The sequence below is a fragment of the Mesocricetus auratus genome, unplaced genomic scaffold (genome assembly GCF_017639785.1).
Source record: "Mesocricetus auratus isolate SY011 unplaced genomic scaffold, BCM_Maur_2.0 Super-Scaffold_100026, whole genome shotgun sequence".
In the NCBI taxonomy this organism is placed as follows: Eukaryota; Metazoa; Chordata; class Mammalia; order Rodentia; family Cricetidae; genus Mesocricetus; species Mesocricetus auratus.
The window spans coordinates 17,603,454-17,623,982 of NW_024429207.1; the positions used below are offsets into that span (position 1 = coordinate 17,603,454).

At 40.8% G+C, this 20,529-nt stretch overlaps 1 protein-coding gene and 1 long non-coding RNA gene across 2 annotated transcripts in view; one reads left to right on the forward strand and one right to left on the reverse strand.

The window, feature by feature from the left end:
* Positions 1-1,746: 1,746 nt before the first annotated feature.
* LOC121134171 lies at positions 1,747-2,934 on the reverse strand. Its single transcript, XR_005871208.1, has 2 exons — positions 2,564-2,934; positions 1,747-2,046 (listed from the first exon to the last, which is right to left on the reverse strand). It is a non-coding gene; the product is annotated as an uncharacterized LOC121134171 (long non-coding RNA).
* Positions 2,935-2,984: 50 nt separating this feature from the next.
* Positions 2,985-20,529, forward strand: part of Tnks (tankyrase) — a 139,463-nt gene continuing 121,918 nt past the window's right edge. The window contains exon 1 of the mRNA XM_040731958.1: positions 2,985-3,655. Coding sequence (XP_040587892.1) covers positions 3,013-3,655 — 643 coding nt within the window. The 5' untranslated portion in view covers positions 2,985-3,012. The remainder of the gene's footprint in view (positions 3,656-20,529) is intronic.

Consider the following 20,529-nt stretch of genomic DNA (forward strand, 5'->3'; position numbering starts at 1 on the left):
CCAGATGAGACATTCTTTACGCTTCCCTTCTAGAGAATACTCAAGGGGCAGAAGGAAAATTGTAGAGATCTGATTCACCTCCACTCTTGTATGCTAGCCTCTGTTTCACATTAAAAAGACTCAAGAGAGCAATGCTGACCTAGCATTCTGCTCTGCAGTCATAATCAGAATTTTCCATATCTTGATGATGAAAAAGGAACTTATTCGGTTGGTTGTTGGTGATCATTCTAACAAAAGGGAGTTCCATCTTTTGTTCTGTTTGCTTTATAAGAAACCATGTGGTCACTGATTAAAAAATAAATACAAAACCTTGTGTAGCTGGGTCTTGATATATCTCCAGGTTTATAGTAATCAATCCATACTGGATGCCTGTTAAGAATTGTAGAACATTAAAAGAGTGACCCAATGACCAGTTCTTGCTTCATTCATCCAAACAACATTCTGAAACCTGTGGACATACCTTCTCACAAGTAGGATTATGGATTTCACTGTTCAGAAATGTTTCGGATACATTTTTTTTTTTGCTGGGAAGTTGACTACGTTATTTTGGATTCTGGATAAAGAATTTAAGGCAGAGCAGTAATAACTACCTTCATAGTCAATAAAATACATTTTCTGAGTTTGTTGTAAATTTATTTTGTCCATTGACATTTTTTTGTTTAAGGTACCTGAATGTATTCCTTGAAACGATTAAAGATTTATAAATTAGAATGTCATGTATAATACCTTTTGTGCACAGAAAGAGTCAACACTAGGAGGACATATGTGGTGGCCTGATTTTTATTTTCACTGTGTTCTCTACTATAGCCTTACCCCTTGTCAAATGTCACTGTGGAAAAGGGCACAAATGTATAAGACATAAGGGTAATGTTAGACTTATAACCTGTAGTCCTAGATTCAGACAAAACCACATGCCACTCATGCTCCTGATCCTACTGTATTTAGTTGATATGCCAAAATCCACCATTCATTGCAATGGAATATTAACATCATGCAAATTATATTTAACAATGAACACTTGAAACAACCATTGGATTAATATTCTGCCTGATCCACCTTGTGCTTTCTTAGGAAAGACTCTACATGTATCCCCTCTGTTAGAATAAGGCTGTTCTCCGGCAGTGGTGGCGCACGCCTTTAATCCCAGCACTTGGGAGGCAGAGGCAGGCAGATCTCTGTGAGTTTGAGGCCAAGCTGGACCGACAGCCTCCAAAACAATACAGAGAAACCCTGTCGCATTAAAACCAAAAAAATTAAATAAAATAAAAGAAGAGTCACAAAAAAAAGAATAAGGCTGTTCATGTCTACTTCCTCAACACCTACTTCACTATTTGACAATCGATATGAAACAGAGACCTCTCTGAAGTTATCTCATTCATGGGTACATCTGTTGGTATCACTAAAATCTATAGTTAGAGGAAGGGTAGAGAAAATGGCACATTAATGATTTATTATAAACAGAAATCAAGTTTTTAGTCTTAGTTTGGGAGGGGAGAGGGAAGTGGAGTGGAGGGGAAAGAGCCAAACTTAAAGATAATATGAGAAAGAGCCATTTCACAATCAGTTGAAAATTAAGATGGGAACGAAAAGTACAAACACAAGCTTTTAATCCCAGCGCTTGGGAGGCAGAGGCAGGCGGATCTCTTTGAGTTCGAGGCCAGCCTGGTCTATACGAGCTAGTTCCAGGACAGCCTCCAAAGCCACAGAGAAACCCTGTCTCGAAAAACCAAAAGTACAAAGACAGAATAAAAAAAAACTTTAATTTTAATTAACATTCAATCAAATTTGTTGGTTTTGTCAAAGGGAAACTGGCAGAATGTTTGGTGAAGTAGCTCGCTTAAATGTACACAGCCAGGAAATGACAGAGCTTGGATTACAGTCGTGGCTTTCTGAATCACCGTTTAAAACTGGGGTCTAGCAAAGCCACAGAGTGAGAAAACTTACAGGGAAAACTCTGGCCAGACTATCAGAGTTTGTGCAGCCGGTTGCCTCCAATGCCAACAAGCAGATGACTCTTTGAACTGCTTTCTTCAGAGGGTCTGTAATCTGAGAAGACAGGATTAACATTTTAGAGAGATGCCTTACATGTCATCTCCCTGTTAGCAAAAGGGAACAAAGGATGCCAATCATTCCAGAGTTTGGTCCTGTCTTCTCTGGCCAGGTGGTCAGCCTGGTCTCTGAGAGTCACGGCTGGTGCCCCTTTTTCGCTGCTTGCACCTGTCCCTCCTTATTCACTGTCTAGTTAGGTCTGTTAAGTTTTCATACTCCCAAAGCCACTGAGCCTTGCATTCCTTTCAAGGCACCCTGAGTTAGAACAAGCAAATCGACCAAGTGTCAATGTGTACGTGTATGGATTCCTTCCTATAGTATTAAGTACAAATGTACCCTTATAGAATAAAAAAGTGTCCTTATCCATCCCGTCTGTCCTGAATCAATCAGAAAAAAACCCAAAGAGGTGACAGGGGTGTAGGGAGATCCAACACTGCATTTCAAAAACCTCCCAACGTGCTACTTAACAGTTAATGCATTTCTCAGAGCGTTTTGCATGCAATAGCTCACTTACTCCCTACACACAATTTTGTGAGGTGGGTACTATTCCATTTTTCGGGTGAGGACATCTGATAGATGTTTGCACCAAGTTACACTTCAACAGCTGCTTCTGAATTCGGACAGGGCAGACTGACACCTTTTCCTCAGGTGGGGCAAATCAAAGCAATGCCACAGAAAGTGAAGGAAGGAAGAAGTTTCTCAGGCAGGCAACTGGCTCTTCCTGGCTTTCAAATCTGCTTAGCCAGCCCGCCAGGGCGTCACAAAAGCCCGCCTCTCCACTACGAAGCCACGCCCCCAGGCTGGCTGGTCTCTGAACTCCCAATACTTCCCTTCTTTTCTCGGACTCCGCCCTCTTCGCCAAGAACCATTTCCGGTATGCTGGGTTCTGATTGGTCCAAAAGCCGGAAGTGAGGGCGGGCGGTGGCGCCGTTGCCGCAGTGACAGTATTGGGGGAGTGGGAAGATGGCGGCGTCGCGTCGCTCTCAGCATCATCACCACCATCATCAACAACAGCTCCAGCCCGCCCCAGGGGCTTCGGCTCCGCCACCGCCACCTCCCCCGCCGCTCAGCCCCGGCCTGGCCCCGGGACCCACCCCGGCCTCGCCCACGGCCGGAGGCCTGGCGCCCTTCGCCTCCCCGCGGCACGGCCTGGCGCTGCCAGAGGGGGATGGCAGCCGGGACCCGCCCGACAGGCCGCGATCTCCCGACCCGGTGGACGGGGCGGTCTGCACGGTGGCAACCACGGCCGCGGTCCCGGCAGCTTCCGCCGCCGTCGGAGTCGCTCCCAGCCCCGCCGGCGGTGGCGGTAACAACTCCGCGTCGTCCACTTCTTCCCCGACTTCTTCTTCGTCTTCCTCCCCGTCCTCCCCTGGCTCGAGCTTAGCGGAGAGCCCCGAGGCGTCCGGAGTCGGCTCCACGGCAACTTTGGGACCCGGGGCGGCGGGCCTTGGCCCGGGGGTCCCAGCGGTGAGTGGGGCCCTGCGGGAGCTGCTGGAAGCCTGTCGCAATGGGGACGTGTCCCGGGTGAAGAGGTTGGTGGACGCAACGAACGTGAATGCAAAGGACATGGCCGGCCGAAAGTCTTCTCCCCTGCACTTCGCAGCAGGTGGGGGAACTTTGGAATTGTGTTTTACCGGTTTGGGAATGGAGGGAGGGTGATCGGACCAGGAAAAAGAGTTACAGGTGGTAGCGGGACAAGTAGGGGCTTGGCTGGTGTTCTTTTACCCATCACCCCGAGACCTGAAGTTCGTGCCTGGGTTGGTGGGGGCGTGGAAGAGGGGATGCATGAACCCACTCCTTGGCGTTTGCAGCGGTGTGGTACTTCGACTTTTGCAAACTCCGTGTGGTGGTTGACCCTGGATATGGGCGAGCTTCAAACTTTTTCAGGTCAGAGTGTGTCTGAGACAAGTGAGATTGGAGTAGCTTTAGAGTCAATCGCCTTGTCGTCTGTGTGCTGGTTTGTTTCGTTTGACAGGGTTGTGTCTTCTTGTAGACAGTCCGAGCCAAAAGAAGTGTACGGTAACTCAACAAGTGTTTTAAGAATCTGCCATATTCTTAGTAGTAACACAAGGAAAGACAGGTGGAGTTTGTGAAATTCCACCTTTTCTAAGAAGTCTGTTGGGAAAGACTACCACCGGCCTGTCGGAGACAACAGTGATAAGGGTATTGTGTGCGTATGATAAGAGAGAGCAGCTTTCAAGTCATGCGAACTCCCGTTGTGTATTTACTGTGTCTCAGCTGACTCATTTTTTTAGAGACAAGATGATAGGCTGTTTGAGTGAGGATTTAGAAGTCTCTGGTATGAAAAATCTCCAAATAGGCACAGATTCCTAAACGCAGAACTTTACTTTTTTGTCCCTCCCACTTCTGAGCAAGTAATTATTTTCTTTTAGAAATACATAATATTTTTTATAAACCCCGCAATGTATAGCAAAACCAAAAGGGTCATAATCTTACTGCCATGGGACTTCCTGTTTTGTTTTTTAATAAAGGTAATTAGGTTTTTACTTTAAAACATTACATTTGATGTACTTTACATATGCATTATTTAAAATAGGACAGGATACAAAATGAAAAGGCACATCTTTTAAATAAAATACCAAAGACCCCTTCTTTAAATGTTTTCTTTCAAAAAACATGTATTGTTTTTATTTATGTGTACCTGTATGTCTGTGTGATTATTTGCCAAACATGTGTGCAAATTTGCCTGGGGAGGTCCCAAGAGGGCAGTTCCCCTGGAGCTGAAATTATAGGTGGTTGTGGGTTACCCAACATGGATGTTCAGTTCCACTGGGACAGTAAGCAATGCCTACCATGAGCGCTGTCTCTCCAGCTCCTTGTTTGTCTTGATGCTGTTGAACGCCAGGACTTTGCTTATGTGGGGCAAGTACTGTACCATTAGCTACATCTCCAGCTTTTGTGGACATTTCAGTGGGTGTTACTCCTTCAGTTTGTTGTGTAAACGTAGGCTTAGAACTTTATGATTTTTTTCTACAACTTGGTAGGCACTGCCATTCTTGTTTTACAGATGGAAAGTGAGGCACATGTGTTTAAGTGAACGTAGGTTCACAAAGCAGTGTACGGTGGATGTTGAGTCAGCAGTTTGATTTAGAGCTTAAGCTATAATAATGTGTACTTGGTTTTGTAATTGCAGTGAAGAGGGCCTAAGTTATGAAGCTCTGGGGAGAAAGTGGAAATCTGGGACTTGTGAAAGGGTAGCTAGCAGACTTTTTTTTTTAATCCCATACTTAGAAATAGATTTTGTATTGTCGAAATTTAATCAGAACTTTCGGGAGATGTAAATTGTGTTTGTGATCCACTAATGGGAAATGACCAGTGGTATATACTTTGGGCATCATCATCAGATTATTGGGTCTGTGCTGGATAGTTAGATACTAACTATTGAGGGTGATGAACTGGCTCGTAAGTAGGCTTTCATCCGACTAGATGGAAATTCAAGGTTCTTACTTGTTTTATGTGAATAGCGTTTCTTTTTCTTGTCTTGCTTTCCTCAGTCATTTTTTTTTTTTTCTTTGCCTCTCAAGACAGGTCTGTTGAGGCTCAAGAGTCTTCTGCCTCAGCCTGCCAAGGGAGGGCAGGGTTTCAGGCATCTTCCACTATGCATGGTTTCTTTTTCTTTAGGCTAAAGGAAGTGTAAGTCTGATTTAATAAATTATCTAAGGCTGTTTACTTTCAAGTACTTTTTCCCAAATTGGATTAGTACATTGTCTCACAAGTCTATAATCACCATCGTGCTACTTATGTCTACTTGTGCGTCAGTTTACTCATTTAGAATTAATCCACACAGAATAGTGCTCCTGTCCCAGTCATGTCTTCTGCTCTCCACAAATAGTTTGGAATTCTTCTCGAGGTTTCCTGTGAACTCACATACATTGGACTACAAATGGTGAAACAGCCTCATACAATTATTTTGTGGGTAGGAGGTGCTAACCTTGATGCAGCCTACTTTGTTTAGCTCATTCGTGGAAAACATAAAACATAATTATTGAATTTTCTAGGATGAAAAAGCATTCCGTAGTTAACTTATACTTTCATGTTTGTTTATATAACATTAAAGCTTCCTTAAGTTTAATTTCCATTAGATCTAGCCCAGGGTAAAAGTTTTTTTTAAATTTTTTTTTTCCCGAGACAGGGTTTCTCTGTATTGTTTTGGATGCTGTCCTGGAACTCTCTATGTAGACCAGGCTGGTCTTGAACTCACAGAGATCCGCCTGCCTTTGCCTCCTGAGTGCTGGGATTAAAGGCATGTGCCATCAACACCTGGCTCCAAGTTAAAAGTTAAAAGTACTTGTTAGTTGGTTATCAATTGGTTGTTACTATAGTCATTGTATTATTCTGGAATTGCTTTTTTAAGGGATAAGTAAATATCTTGGATGGAAAAATTAAAAAATTATAGTCAATAGTTCTTTATGTGATAAATACTGGCAAAACTTTGGAGTGGCAGGTGGTTCATAATTTTATAACACTACATAGTGAGGAAGTTTAAAGAATAACAGAATCTCACAAAGTATAACCTGTAGGAGTATATTATTTGCCTTTTGGAGTATGCAAAACAGGCTGCTAATTCTGGTTTGTTTGTTTTTAAGATTGTTTAGTTTTGTTTTTGAAAGGGGTTTTACTGTGTAATCCTGGCTGCCCTGGAATTGGCTGTTTAGACCAGGCCAGCCTCGAACTCTGCCTGTGTCTGCTTCTTGAGTGCTGAGATTCTAGGTGTGCACTACTGCACCAGGTCGGTATAGAGCTTTTTAAGTACCACTTTAAAGTGAAATTATGTTAATTCATTTCCCAGTAGTGATATATTTTTAGTAACAAACTGGTATAATTATGATGAAATTTCTTTTTACAAAAGAGTTCAGATGAGGTACTTTTTTGAAGGTTCAGTTTTGAGATCTCGGTATTTAGTATTTATTTTAATTTAAAGCTTAGTTTTGTTTTTTAAGATTTGTATGTGTGTGTGTGTGTGTGTGTGTATTTGGGGGCATTACACGTGTATGTGTGTGTGTAGGATCACACATGCATGTGTGGGGGGATTACATGTGTATGTGGGGGGGTCCCCTGAGGGTTTTGGATTCCCTGCAGCTGGAGTTGCATGTGGTTGTGAGCTGTATGAAGTGGTGACAGGGAACCTAACTTGAGTTCCCTGGAAAAACAGCTGGTGCTTTTAACCACTGAGTCATCTTTCTAGCCCCTCATAGTGTTTACTTTTCTCTTTCCTTCCTTCCTTCCTTCCTTCCTTCCTTCCTTCCTTCCTTCCTTCCTTCCTTCCTTCTTCCCTCCGTCCCTCCCTCCCTCCCTCCCTCCCTCCCTCCCTCCCTCCCTCCTTCCCTCCTTCCCTCCCTCCCTCATTTATTTATTTATCTATTTTGAGACAGGGTCTCTCTACGTATCTGTGGCTGTCCTAGAATACATCCACTGTGTAGATCAGGTTGTCCTTAAACTCACAGAGCCTCCACCATGCCAAGCATAGTATTTACTTTAATATGTTTGATGGAGACGTCTGTATAATTAATTAACATATTTCTTGTGTTAAGGCATTTTAGTATCAAAAGTAGAATGTATGTCAGTTTTGCTTTCTTGATTTGGATAGGACCCTGTGCAGTACACACTGAAGCCCACAAAAGTCCCAGCTCATGGTGTCTTCTAACCTGTGGCAAAAAGAAAGTCCAGTGCTTCAGTCATGGAGTGGGAATCTGTGCGGCCTGTGCCTTTCTGTTCTTTATTGCTGACAGCAGCCTTGGTTGTACTTTATTTGGTTCTTAATTTTCTTAGAGCCTGAGTCTTACTACTTTAGGTTAGGTTGACTCGCTGATGCTCCTGCCACAGCCTCCCAAGTGCTGGGATTATAGGCATGTGCCACTACATTCAGCTCCTCAGGATTGAAAGGTTTGACTGCGTTAAAAGAAAGGAACTTGCTTTGCAAATTCTTTCCTAGACTTAAAAATCGCTGGTCGAAGTGTTTGTACCTTGTGTTTTCTTAAAATTGTGCATGCAAATGACCTCTTTTTATATAGTTCACAAGGGGCTTTGAGTTAAGGAGATGCATGAAGTGTCTTTCTCTTTTGCCTCAATGGTGTCACTCTTTGGAAGCAGACGATTTAAAGAATAAACTAGCTGTTTGATGTCATCACAAACACATCTCCAACAATGAAAAAAAAGTAACAAGCAAACTGTTTTAAGACTGCTTATATTTCTGCCTTACACGGTCTACTTAGATAGTCCTCAGTGTCTTCAGATGCCTGTCTGTGTGAACTGCAGACAACTAAGTGCCCCAAATAAGCTGAGTTTGAATGCATACAGATACCGTGTGACTGAGATCCATATAGAAAGTCATCGCAAAGTCAGGAAGCTCTGTTTCCTGGATTAGCAGTTATGTTTTAAACTTCTATAAGAGGAATTATATACAGTTCACACTTTTCTGTAAGACCTGCCTCTCCCACTCCTTGTAATAAATCAATAGTTTCTGCCCATGCTTAGTAGATTTCATTCTACCAGCGTGCTATCATCAAGCTTGTTCCTTTCTTCTATTTTTGGACTCTTAGGCTGTTTCCAGTTTTGACAGTTATGAATAAAACTGTTATGACATAACATTCTTAAAGTCTTGCTTTGTGGGTGTAGGGTTTTTTCTTCTTGAACAAAAACATATTAGAATTACTGGATCTTCAGTTAGGTAAATGTTCAAGTTAGTAGCCTTGAAGGTTGATGGACTGAGTATCCAATTTCATAGAGCAGCTCATAATATAGCAGTTGATTACAGAGAAAGCCAGCGAGTGAGGCAGCAGGGTACTTGAGTAAAATCGAACTTAGACTCTTCAATGTTCTCACTCCGTCTTTGCTGACTCTCATAGAGTGGGTTCAGCCCATACCCAGGAGGAGATGATTGATTACACAAGGTATACGTACACTTAGAGTTGCGTGTTACTTAATGATAGGGGTAAGTTTGGAGAAATACTTCCCTAGGTGATCTTGTTTTGGGACCATTAGAGTTTGGTTACAGAAACTTGGAAGGCACAGCCTAATATACACCTGTATTCTATGGTATTGCTTCTAGGCTACACAGTATCATGTCAGAGTCTTCTCTCTGATAGTAACACAGTGATGGGTATTTGTATAAAAACATAAGAAATACACAGTAAAACAAAATATGAAAAGTGAAACAAAGACATAAGTGAAGCATGCAAAATTTGCAGAGTGAAGAGGAAGGCTTAGTCTATAGTAGTGTAGTTCTTTGTTTTGTTATTGTTTTTTAATATTGTATACTTATTGCCACCCTAATATAAGTGTTTTTCTTCAGTGACATATGAACCTTGACCCTTTTGCTTTTTGGAGGCAGGGTCTCTCAATCGTCTGCTTCACCCCCCTTGAATACGAGTAGGTCTGTGCTACCATGCCTAGTCAGGCATTTTCCACTTTGTAATCCTTACAAATTTTTAAACTTTTGATTCTCTTGTAATACTTAAGACACAAACATATCACATACAGTTGAACAAAAATATTTTCATCTTTTGTATCTTCATTCTATGACCTTTTTTTAAAATTGTGTTTTACTTCACGTATATTGTTGTTAAACATGTATTACTTAGCCCAGGCTAACACCAGGTCAGTATCATCAATATCACTGCCCTCCACTTCCTAATACTATGACACTGGAAGCTAGATATTTCAGTGTCTTGTCCTCCTGGGATATACTTAGGGACTATAACAGCATTGGGCCATCTTCTATGGTAGCAGTGCCTTGCGCAGTACCTGTAAAGGACCTGCTTAAGGCTGCTTCCTATGCATTTTTTAAGTGGCTAGTGCACTCTAAAATAATGATGAAAGCGTAATGTAGTAAATATACTAACCTAGTAATTTATTAGCATTATTAAATCTATGTACTATATATAATTGTATGAGCTGTGGTTTTGTATGACAGGGAGAGTACAAGTACACTGTAGTGGGTTTGTTTATACCAGAATCACCACAAAATATAGAAGTAATGCTTTGTGACATTATAGTGATAACTTTTAGTGCTGTTGTGATCTTTTCACTGTCATGTGACTCAGTCTCTCCTTGACCCAACACTATTATGTAGCTTGTGACTACGTACTAGATCACTGGCATCATCCTAGAAGCTGCATTTCCTAGGGACTCGTCCTGTTTCCTAGCCTTGGATAAAACAGTACATTCATTTTGGGGCTTGATTTTTCTAAGAAGTTGGAGTATAAATGTCTCTTTAACTCGTGCTTCAACTTGTGTCCAATGCTCTTACCGATGTAGCAGTTGCTGAGGTTATGATTTGCTAATACATTTCTAAGTACATTGTTGAGATCTGTTTTTCTCTTTCATAGATTACTTTTGCTTTTGTGTGCTGTGGTAGGGGTTGACTGTGGTGTTCATGGATGCTGTACATGTACTCCACCACTTAGTTATACCCCTAGCTCAACATTTAAAAGCAGGTAATAGGTACATAGACATTTATGATTATTTGTTATCTTAATCAGTTTGGGCTGTTATTATGCGTGTGTAATAGTTGGGTGACTTATAAATAGTGCTGCAAGTCTGAGATCAGGCCCCAGAGGTTGGTTTCTGGTAAGAGCTGTCTTGAGTTGCCAACTGCCAACTTTTAGTATATTTTCATGTAGTCATCAGAGAGACATACAAAGAAAGAGAACATGTGTAAATGAACACTCTCGTGGTGTTTCTTATAAAGACTCTAAACTTCACTTATGTTACCTGATTCATTGTCTCCTAATCCTGTCACACTGGAAGATTTCAGTGCATAGATTTTTCTGTAGGAGGACATGGCATGAGTCCACAGATGTGTCTTCCTGGAGGTTTGAATGTGACTGTGTGTGTGCATGTGTTCACACACAGCCCCTTATGCATGCTAGGTGGAGGAAAGCTGGGAAGGCCTGACAGGTGAGTAGTGTTGTCAGGAAGAGTGAGTACAGTGGCTGTCTTGGGAATGATCTCTTAAAAAAGGATGGGTTGGGCCAGTTCTTCACCTAGAGCAGTGTTCTCAGCCTTCCTAATGCTGCAACCAACCCTTTAATACAGTTGCTCATGTTGTGCTGACCCCAACCATAAAATTATTTCATTGCTACTTCATAACTGTAATGCTGCCACTGTTATGAATTACAATGTAAATATCTGATATGTAGGGCATCTGATTTGTGACCCAAAGGGGTCATGACCTGCAGGTTGAGAATCATTGACCTAGAGCATGTGCATGCTGCTATGCCATTCAACCATCTGACTTTCCACAGTGAAATGATGCTACCACTTGGGGCCCCTTGATATGAGGCATGCCAGTTAAGTTTATATTGTTTACCGCTTAAGTTTCTATTCTTTTTTTAATAATTGCAGTATTTTGTAATAGAAAATGAGCTGAGCTATGTGTGTCATTCATGTGGGTTCATAGAAGAATTGGGCAGGATCAATTATGAATAGGGTTGTAGTGTGAGAATGAAGTAAGAGAAAAATTCTTTGTTTACTGTCAAATGAGCCATATGCCAGTAACAAACATCTAGAAATGAACTTTTAGTTTATTGTTTAAAAAATATTTTGCTCTAATTTTTTTTTTTCAGATGTGGCTGATTGTGACAGGGTTGCTGTGTGTAACAGCCCTGGCTGTCCTGGAACTCACTTTGTAAACCAGGCTGGCCTCGAGCTCACTGAGATCTGTCTGCCTGGGATTAAAGGTGTGCACCAGCACTGCCAGGCCTTACATTTTGGCTAAGGGGAGTTACTTGGGATTTTATTAGAATCTGAGCACTTGGGATGATGGGTTTGGAGCCTAAATTTTTGAAAACTAGTTTGATTGGAGTAATTGAGGAACATCTTAGATGTTTTGGGGTCCTGTGCTTTAGAGGCTTCCTCAGGTTTGGGGGTCATTGTGGAAACTTGTTTTGCTCATTTGGTTGGGTTATCTCTTGAAGCAACATGGCCCTTACACTGTGTTCTTTCCAGTTCTTTTGGAAGGCAGCTGCTAGTTGAATTTAACAAATGTCTTTTACTCTAGGAGAAGGAGAAGTGAAGTATGAAGCTTCTTCTCCTTTTAGTTAAAGAGTCAAGTAAACCTTAGATAGTTAACAGATGACTTCTGTTAACTGCAAGGTCAAACTGACTTTAAAAAGAATCTACTGATTGACCCACAGTCTGTAAAAGCTAGTCTTCATATCACTAGTGATAGTTTTAAAAATTAATGAAACTTCCCAATATGTAGCTAATTACAGTGCTTTTGAAAAGGTTGGTGTGTCCAAGTAGATCTGACAGGATTGGATGCCCTTATTCTGATATATTTTGGGGAGCTGTTTTGATGGTCCCATTTATCCTGTTAATACATTGTGCCTTTCTCCTTTCCACATCCTTACCTTCTCATACTGACTATGAAAATTTGACTTTAAGAAAAAAAAAGATGACACAGAATTACAATGAATGATTGCAGGTTAGCTATTTTGTAAAGTTATATCTGGAATAGAGATGCCAAGTTGTGCTTTTGTGTAGAAAAAAAACTCATTTGGCAAAAAATTTCTTCTGAACTAATTTGTAGAGGAAGATATTAAAAACTTGGTATTCCCAGTACAAGTCAATACCCACAATGTAGCAAAAAAAAAAAAAGTATACTTGTTATCCTATTGCAATTTTATGAAAACAAGGAGAACTTTAATGTAGGCATTCAGTTCACGTTTGAAGAGTTGGCTTTTTAGGTTATTTAGGTTATTATTTCTGATCTCAAGTCTGACTTCCTTATATTTAGAAATGATTTTTAGTGTGCTAATATACTTTTTTATGTCAGACTCAGAAGCCACATAGTTATGAATGACAGATTAAACTTGTATATCTGACTGCCTTAAAATCATTAGGTCTGAAGCCGGGCGTTGGTGGCGCACGCCTTTAATCCCAGCACTCGGGAGGCAGAGGCAGGCGGATCTCTGTGAGTTCGAGGCCAGCCTGGTCTACAGAGTGAGTTCCAGGACAGCCTCCAAAGCCACAGAGAAACCTTGTCTTGAAAAACCAAAAAAAAAAAAAAAATCATTAGGTCTGGGGGGTTGGAGAGATGGCTCAGAGGTTAAGAGCACTGGCTGCTGCTCTTCCAGAGGTCCTGCGTTTAATTCCCAGCAACTACATGGTGGCTCACAATCATCTGTAATGAGATCTGGTGCCTTCTTCTGGCATGTAGACTACTGTATAATATATACATATAATAAATATATAATATATACATATAAATGAATGAATTTTTTAAAAAAATCATTAGGTCTGGGCTGCTCAAATGGAAACTTCATGGTAATGAAGAATAAAATTATGTTTTGAGTTGTCATGGCTTTCTCAGATTGGTTTCCTGATAGTAAAAGTAATCATTTAAAATTTGAAAGTGCAGGAAAAAAAATGATCCATCATCTTACCACTTCAAGGCAAGTGCTCTGTGATGGATATGTCCCTCTATAATCATTTTCTTGGGCTCTAAAGCTCTTCAGTAAGTAGGATATTAGAACATTTACAATTATTAGGATTTTTAAAAAAACTTCTATGTATGTGTGCATCTGCATGAGTTCATGTATACCATGTGCATTTGTAACCATAAAGGTCAGAAGCGGGGTGAGATCCCCTGGAACTGGAATTTGAACTGCCCACTGTGGGTGCTGGGAACCAAACCTGAGTCTTCTGCAAGAGCAGTAAGCATTCTTAACTGCTGAACCATCTCTCACAGTCCTAGAATGTTAGACTCTCTTAACCTTGGTTCATTTGTTTTGTCAATATAAAATGTTTGATTATAAGTAATCAATGAAAAGCTTCATTAAATCAAAGGGTATTTTAGCAATTCTTTCATGTCTTAATAGTGTTAAGAATATCCTGGTAAGTTTTGTTAAATATTTTGGTTCACAGAAGCAGCAAAACAAAAAATTATAACTACAAAGCGTGGGAGTCATAACTATTTGAAAGCTCATGATGATACTGAACTCTGCACTTAGAAATGGTTCAGATGGGGGCTATTGAAGATGGCTTGGCAGGTAAAAGTGCTCCCTGTGCAAGCTTTATGACCTGAGTTGGACCCCCAGAGCTGATGGTTGAAGAAAAGTACGAACTCCCAAACGTTGTCCTCTGACCTCTTCATGTGCACTATGTTATGTGCTTGTTTTCCCTCACATGTGTTGACATGCATACTAATAATAAAAATAAAAAGGTTCACTTGGTAAATTTTATGTAATGTGATTTTGTCATAATTCAAATGAAAAAACAAATATTATAGTAGATGTTTTGGTCTTTGTTATCTTACACAGAGAGAGAGTGTGTGTGTGTGTGTGTGTGTGTGTGTGTGTGTGTTTTGTATGTACATGATGGTATGGGTCTGCATATATGTATGCATATGTGTATGCATTCATGTGTGGAGGTCAGAGTTGTTGTTGGGTGCTTGTTGATTGCTGAGACAGGTCTCTCACTGAACCTGGAGCTCACCGATTTGCCTTCCCAGCCTGAGAACCAGGGTCCCAGATGTGTGCTTCTGCTGCTTTACATGGGTACTGGAGAAATGAACTCAAGTCCCCATGGATGCATGACAGTCAATTTACTGACTGAGCCATCTCCCTTCCCTGAGAACTCATATTTAATATTGCCAATGTGAAATATGGAAATATTGGTATTTTGTAGAATGAATTTCAGCAGTTATGTTGATGATATCCTTTTTGGGCTTTCTGTCGGTTATCAATGTGTCTGAATGGCTGTGGTTGTTCCAGTATGAAATTCACCATTAAAGACATGCTGTGGAAATCAAATGAGCTTAATGAAATTCCAGTGTGTTCCTCATGCTAATACCATCTTGATCTCTATTTTTAAGAGATCTAGATAGTTGGGCACTTTTAAGATTTTATGGTCCTTTGGCAGAAGCTTAGCAGATGCTTCTCAAATTTTGTGCATGATGATGAGTGGTATTATTTCCTGTCTTTATTGTTGTATGTTTCCTGGGTAGATGGGAACAATCATCTTTTCAACCCAGATCAGGCACCAGGGCAGACCATAGAAACAATTCTGCCAGTTTTGGTTTGGTGAACCAGTGAGCTTATCTTGCATGAGCATGTATAACTTGGGCAGCTGCTCCCTGGAAAGCCCAGTGCAGTATTAGTGACTACTCACAAGAGCTGTATAAACAGAGCAAGCACCCTGCACAGCTTGCTGGCAGCTCTACCAAAGACTCTACTGTCCCTGGCACTTGTTTACTGTTATAAAGTATTCTAGAGTATTTTGTCTCTTAAGAGTGTGAAGAAGAGGTTTAGAGCATTATGGGTATATTTTCCAAATGGCCAATGTACATGCTACAAATTCAAGCACTGTCACTATTGTCAGTGAGGAAAGCAAAATCATCTTAGTATTGTTTCACAGATAGTGTAGATCTCTCAGATGCCCAGAGACCTCCAGGGGTACACACCCTGAGTTTGAAATGTGCTAATCTAATAGAAGTAGCTCCTAATTTTTCTGACATGCGTTTCTCATATACACCACAATTTATGTGTAATTTTCAGGAGAACCCCACACTCCTGAAACTATGTAACCATAGTCTTCAAACTGGAAGGTTTGTTGAAACACACATTGCTGGCCCACACCCTGGAGTTTCTCTTCTGGTTAGTCTGTAGTAGAGTCTGATAGTTTGCATTTTTATCAAGTCTCAGGAGATACCGGTACTCTTTGAGAACAGATTTCTAGTCCTGGTCTGCTGAAGACACTGGTACACAGTAAAATCTGTTCTTTTAACCTCCCTCCCCTCTGTTTATGCATGGACACAACTGAGGGTCATTGTTGGAGACACATACAATTCAGTAAAGACTCCATGCTTAGTGAGGTTAACAACATTTAGTATTTATACAAGGGTCTGTGAGTTAGGACGTTTTATGATGGTTGATACTCATGTGCATGAGCCTTTCAGGTGGTGTTATGTTTGAGGAGAAATGTCCTCTGTTCCGTAGACTGTACTTAAGGAACCCTGAGTGCTGAGTCTGGAAGGAAGTAGGTGTAGATATTGAAAGTTCTCATAACAGTGCTGTATGTAGAACCCAATATTCTTGCTTGTAGATCTGTGCTGCTAGACTGACCTTAAGAGAGTCTCCTAGCTTATGTTCCTCACACAGCCCTCATACCTTCGGTATGCCTCTATAGTTTGTTTTTGAAAGGCAGCAGACACAGATAGGCACAAATCGTAAATATATTGGAAGATGAAATTTCAGTGTTTGCTCCTGGGTATAACTAGCACCCAGATTAAGAATCAGTGCATCTATAGCCTCAGGCCTGTCTTTGAATTGCTAATCCTTAACCACACATAGGTTCCTGTAGTTTGTTTTTGAACTTGGCAAGGGGGATTCTGTAGTTGTTACTGTTCTGTGTGGTTTGGCTGTCACAGGACACTGGTGGTCTGTTGGTTTTCATTTTGTATAGTTTTTTTTTTTTTGTAGTTTTACTATTTCATGCCATAATCTCAATAGTTTGCTTTCTATGCACTGAGAGCCAGGGACTTAAAGAGATTGCTTTTCTGAACTGAGAGTGGTTCATTTGCTTTGAATTATTTGTTGAATAATTTAATCATTAAGATAAAGTGAAGCTTGTATTTTTAAAAATTGTGTTAGTGATTTTTTGTGCTTTTCCTCTGACTTCTAGTTATGATTCATCCATTGTATTTCATTTAGTTTTCCTCTTCATGGAAAAAGACTACTCTTGTCTGTAGAATTCTATGCGAAATAAAGGAAGGTAGACTGAAAACTATTAACAGAATTCCAAGTCTTTAGCAATTTTTTCTACCTTCTGAGATTGACACACATGCTGCTGTTTCTATCCTACATTTACTATTTAGTTCTATAGCTGTGATGTGTTTTCTTTCTGAATGACTTAGAGAGTTTGTAGCCATTGAACTTGTTAGACTATGCTATGGTGTTGGTCTATTCTCACTGGCAGCCTGTGAGCTCGTAGCCTGGAAATTTAGATCTTCCTTTAGCTAGGAGAAGCCTGTCATTTTTGAGCACTTCTTCTCTTCCTACTCTCCATTACTCCCATCTCTTGAATTCTTTCCTTCTATCCCCATTTCCTCTTCCTTTGGAAGTGCGGGAATCAGGGGTGATGGAAGGATGCTTTCTTGGTTTTGGAGGGTACTGATAAACATGCTAGGGTAGAGAGCTACCCAAGGTTGGTTTCTGTTAACTTTGTTCTCAGCATTTCCCAACCTTCTTTTGTTCTTTTCAGAATGTGGTCACTTTCCCTGTAATTGCCTAACTGGGAGCAAGACTTGCACTTGGCTTCCAGGCTTGCTTACAATATTTTCCCTTGACTTTTCCCTCCACTTTAAGCTGGAGGTGGTCTGGAAATCCTGTCTGTGGATACATGGATCAAGATTCACGGAACTAGTCTCAAAATAGGTTAATGTAACTTTATTGGGGATAATGTACTTACATAAGAAACAGGTGACTGCCACAAGTTCCAACTCTGAGGATTTACCCAGGCTGCCCTCTTTGGCCCCACCTGAAGCAAGAGAGCCTCCTGTGGCGCCCCCAGACCTAAAACCCACTCTCCTTCATATCCGCACCTGTGACCACACCCAACAGGCGTGGTCAGCGCTACAGGTGTGGGCATGGTGGATATCTCACTACAATTCCCCTTTTAGTCTAAAGAAAAAGATTTAGGCTTGATACCAAACTATATACAATGATAGCAAATGTGAAGTATGCTCTAGGAGAAGGAAAACTAAGAACAAATACACTTAAGACCGACCTATCACCAGTGAAGCAACAGGAGCAAATGGCAACAACTACATATCCTGTCCTAGGGTAAAGGCATAACAGAGATTACTATAGAGTTGTCCTAAGCTGGAAAGTTTAAGTCTTATACCTAATATTTCTATCTAGGACGAGAGAACAATAACTGTGACAGTCTTAATCTTCAACCTCATCAAAAACCTGAGAAAGAGGATAGCAATACTAAGGTAGACAGGAAGTGCAAGCAAGCGACTTCCAAAAGGTGCAGGGAAGACAGAAACAGCAGGACTGTCAACCAAAGTCTCACAGCAGTGTAAGGGCAAGCAGTTTTGGCTAAGGCCTAGAGTATTTGACTGACCAACACAGAAGCAGGGAGGTAGAAAGGCTGTCTTACCCTAACTTGGCAAGGTTCAGCAGTCTTCTGTGTTTGTCTCCTGAAAGCACAGTAGGACAGCATGTCCAAAGTCAGTGGTTGAGATGGGGGCAGGACAGTTCTTTGCCCAAGAGACCATTAACCCAGGAATGAACTCCAGAAGGAGTGTCGTCAGTGCCCAACATTTTCATGGGAAAGCCTAGTACCTGGCTAGCTCAGTAGGTAGAGCATGAGACTCAATTGTGCCCCACATTGGACACCATTATATTACATGTACTCTTTCCCGCTAGCTGCTGGGTCCCGTCGCTGCTTCAGCCCCCAAATAATACATGAGACATTTTATTAATTTTAAAGTTGATTTCTTACTGGCTAGCTCTGTCTTAAGTATTAACCCGTAACTACTAAAACATGTATTTCTACATGGTTTTATCTTACTGAGAAAGCCAGACTCATGCATTCTGTCCTGCTGGGATCACATGGTGACTTGGGTCTTACTATACGTCCCAGAATCTTCCTTGTCTCCTAGCCTCACCTATCTTGCTTCCCTATTGGCCAACAGTACTTTATTCACCAACCAATAAGAGAAACATATGTACAGAAGACTTCCTCCATCACCTGCCTTCATATTTCTCAATAGAGAAGGGGACATGGTGACAGTGTTGAGGAGTATGTGCTTTCTTGGGGACATGGTGACAGTATTGAGAAGTGTAGGCTTTCTCTGGTCTCACATCTTCACAGGCAGAATTCCTATCTTCTGCTGTTGAGCTAATAGGTTTTGTGTTGGAATCTAACCATCTTTTTTTCTGTCCCAAGAAATATTTTCCTATAATTTGTTTTTATGTTCCTGGTCTTTTTTGTTCCCGGAGATTCCTGCACTGGGCTTAGGAAAGGCACTCTTATTTCTCTGTACTTTTAGCATAAATTTTCTTCTTTTTCTAAGCCAGGTTCTATAAATAAAAAAAACTTTTCAGTTAGGGTCTGCGTTTTACAAAAAAAATCAACAGGGGAATATATATCTCCACTTTGTGACTTTGGTCAAATGAGCAGAAGCTCATGTGTCTTCTCATGATTAAAAGCTAATGTAGTTAGAGTCAAAATTGGAAAGGGAAGCAGTAATGGCTGAGTGTTAAGTAGAACATGTTTATTTGTCATGGATGCATATTATAAAATAATCAGGAATTTATTACTGTAACTTAGTGCATATTAGACTAGGTAAACTTCACTTGGTACGTAGAAGACTTGACATTTCTAAAGTCAACTGCAAATTCTTTCCCCAATTCCCGATTACATATGGTCGTGACAGTGAGTAAATTTCCTTCAAAAAATACAGTAAACCCAAAAACTTAACAAAAGTATTAGAGATAGAAAATGGATAGGATTGGGAGTAAAGGTAGGATGGGACTATCGTACCATACACATCCTCTCATCTTGTAGCTGCCTTCCGCACATCAGCCAAGACACACATAGACTCAGCTTTAATTCAGCAGAGTTAGAAATTCTGTGTGTAATGGAACTCTGGAGGCTTTGCCAGTGTTAAGTTAGGGAACTGGATGAGTATGTTGGGTAGGAAGTCCTTAAAAGTCCCACAGGCAAGTCTGGGGGTTTTGTTTGTTTGTTTGTTTGTTTGTTTTGATTAATAATTAATGTGGGAGGGCCCAATAATGGGCAGAGCTGACCCAGGGCAGGTCGTCCTAAGTTGTATAAGAAAGTAGGTTGAGCAAGCTCTGGAAAGAGAGGACACCTGTAAGGAGGTTCCACAGGTCTCTGCTTCAATTCTTGCGTTTCCTGCTTCCAGTTCCCTTCGTGTTGGACTGTGACCTGGAAAGTGTAAGCTAAATAAACCCTTTGTTCCCCAAGCTGCTATTAGTTATAATGTTTTATCTATCACAGCAGTAGAAAACAAAGTAGCCTAGTCTCGTGGCTGGAACTATGTAAAACAATAGACCTTTGTAGTGTTTTCCCTTTTAAGGTATTGAGCGGGTCATCTATCACAAACTGTCTTTCTTTGCCACTTATGTCAGTGTTCTTGAAAATGTCAGACTTACCTTACTGTTATGTTGAGTGTCTTTTGGATATTACAATACTTAAGGAAAAAATTAAAAATAAATTGTAATATGAACTTTCTTGCTGTGATTCAGTGCTTGTAGCTTTGTTGGTAGTTAAGAGAAAAAAGTTAAGAGAAAAAAATGCTTTTTTAATCTGTTGTTGCTGCCATTTATACAAAACTTTAGTTTACAAGACTCTAAGCACCTGTGAGTTTCCTCTTTTGTTAATATTGTGTGTGTCACAGATAAGGTTTAAGGTCGCTTCTTGCAGGCTTTAATTGTAGGCAAGCTTAAAATGCTAAATGTTAAGTGGAATGACTTTTTCACT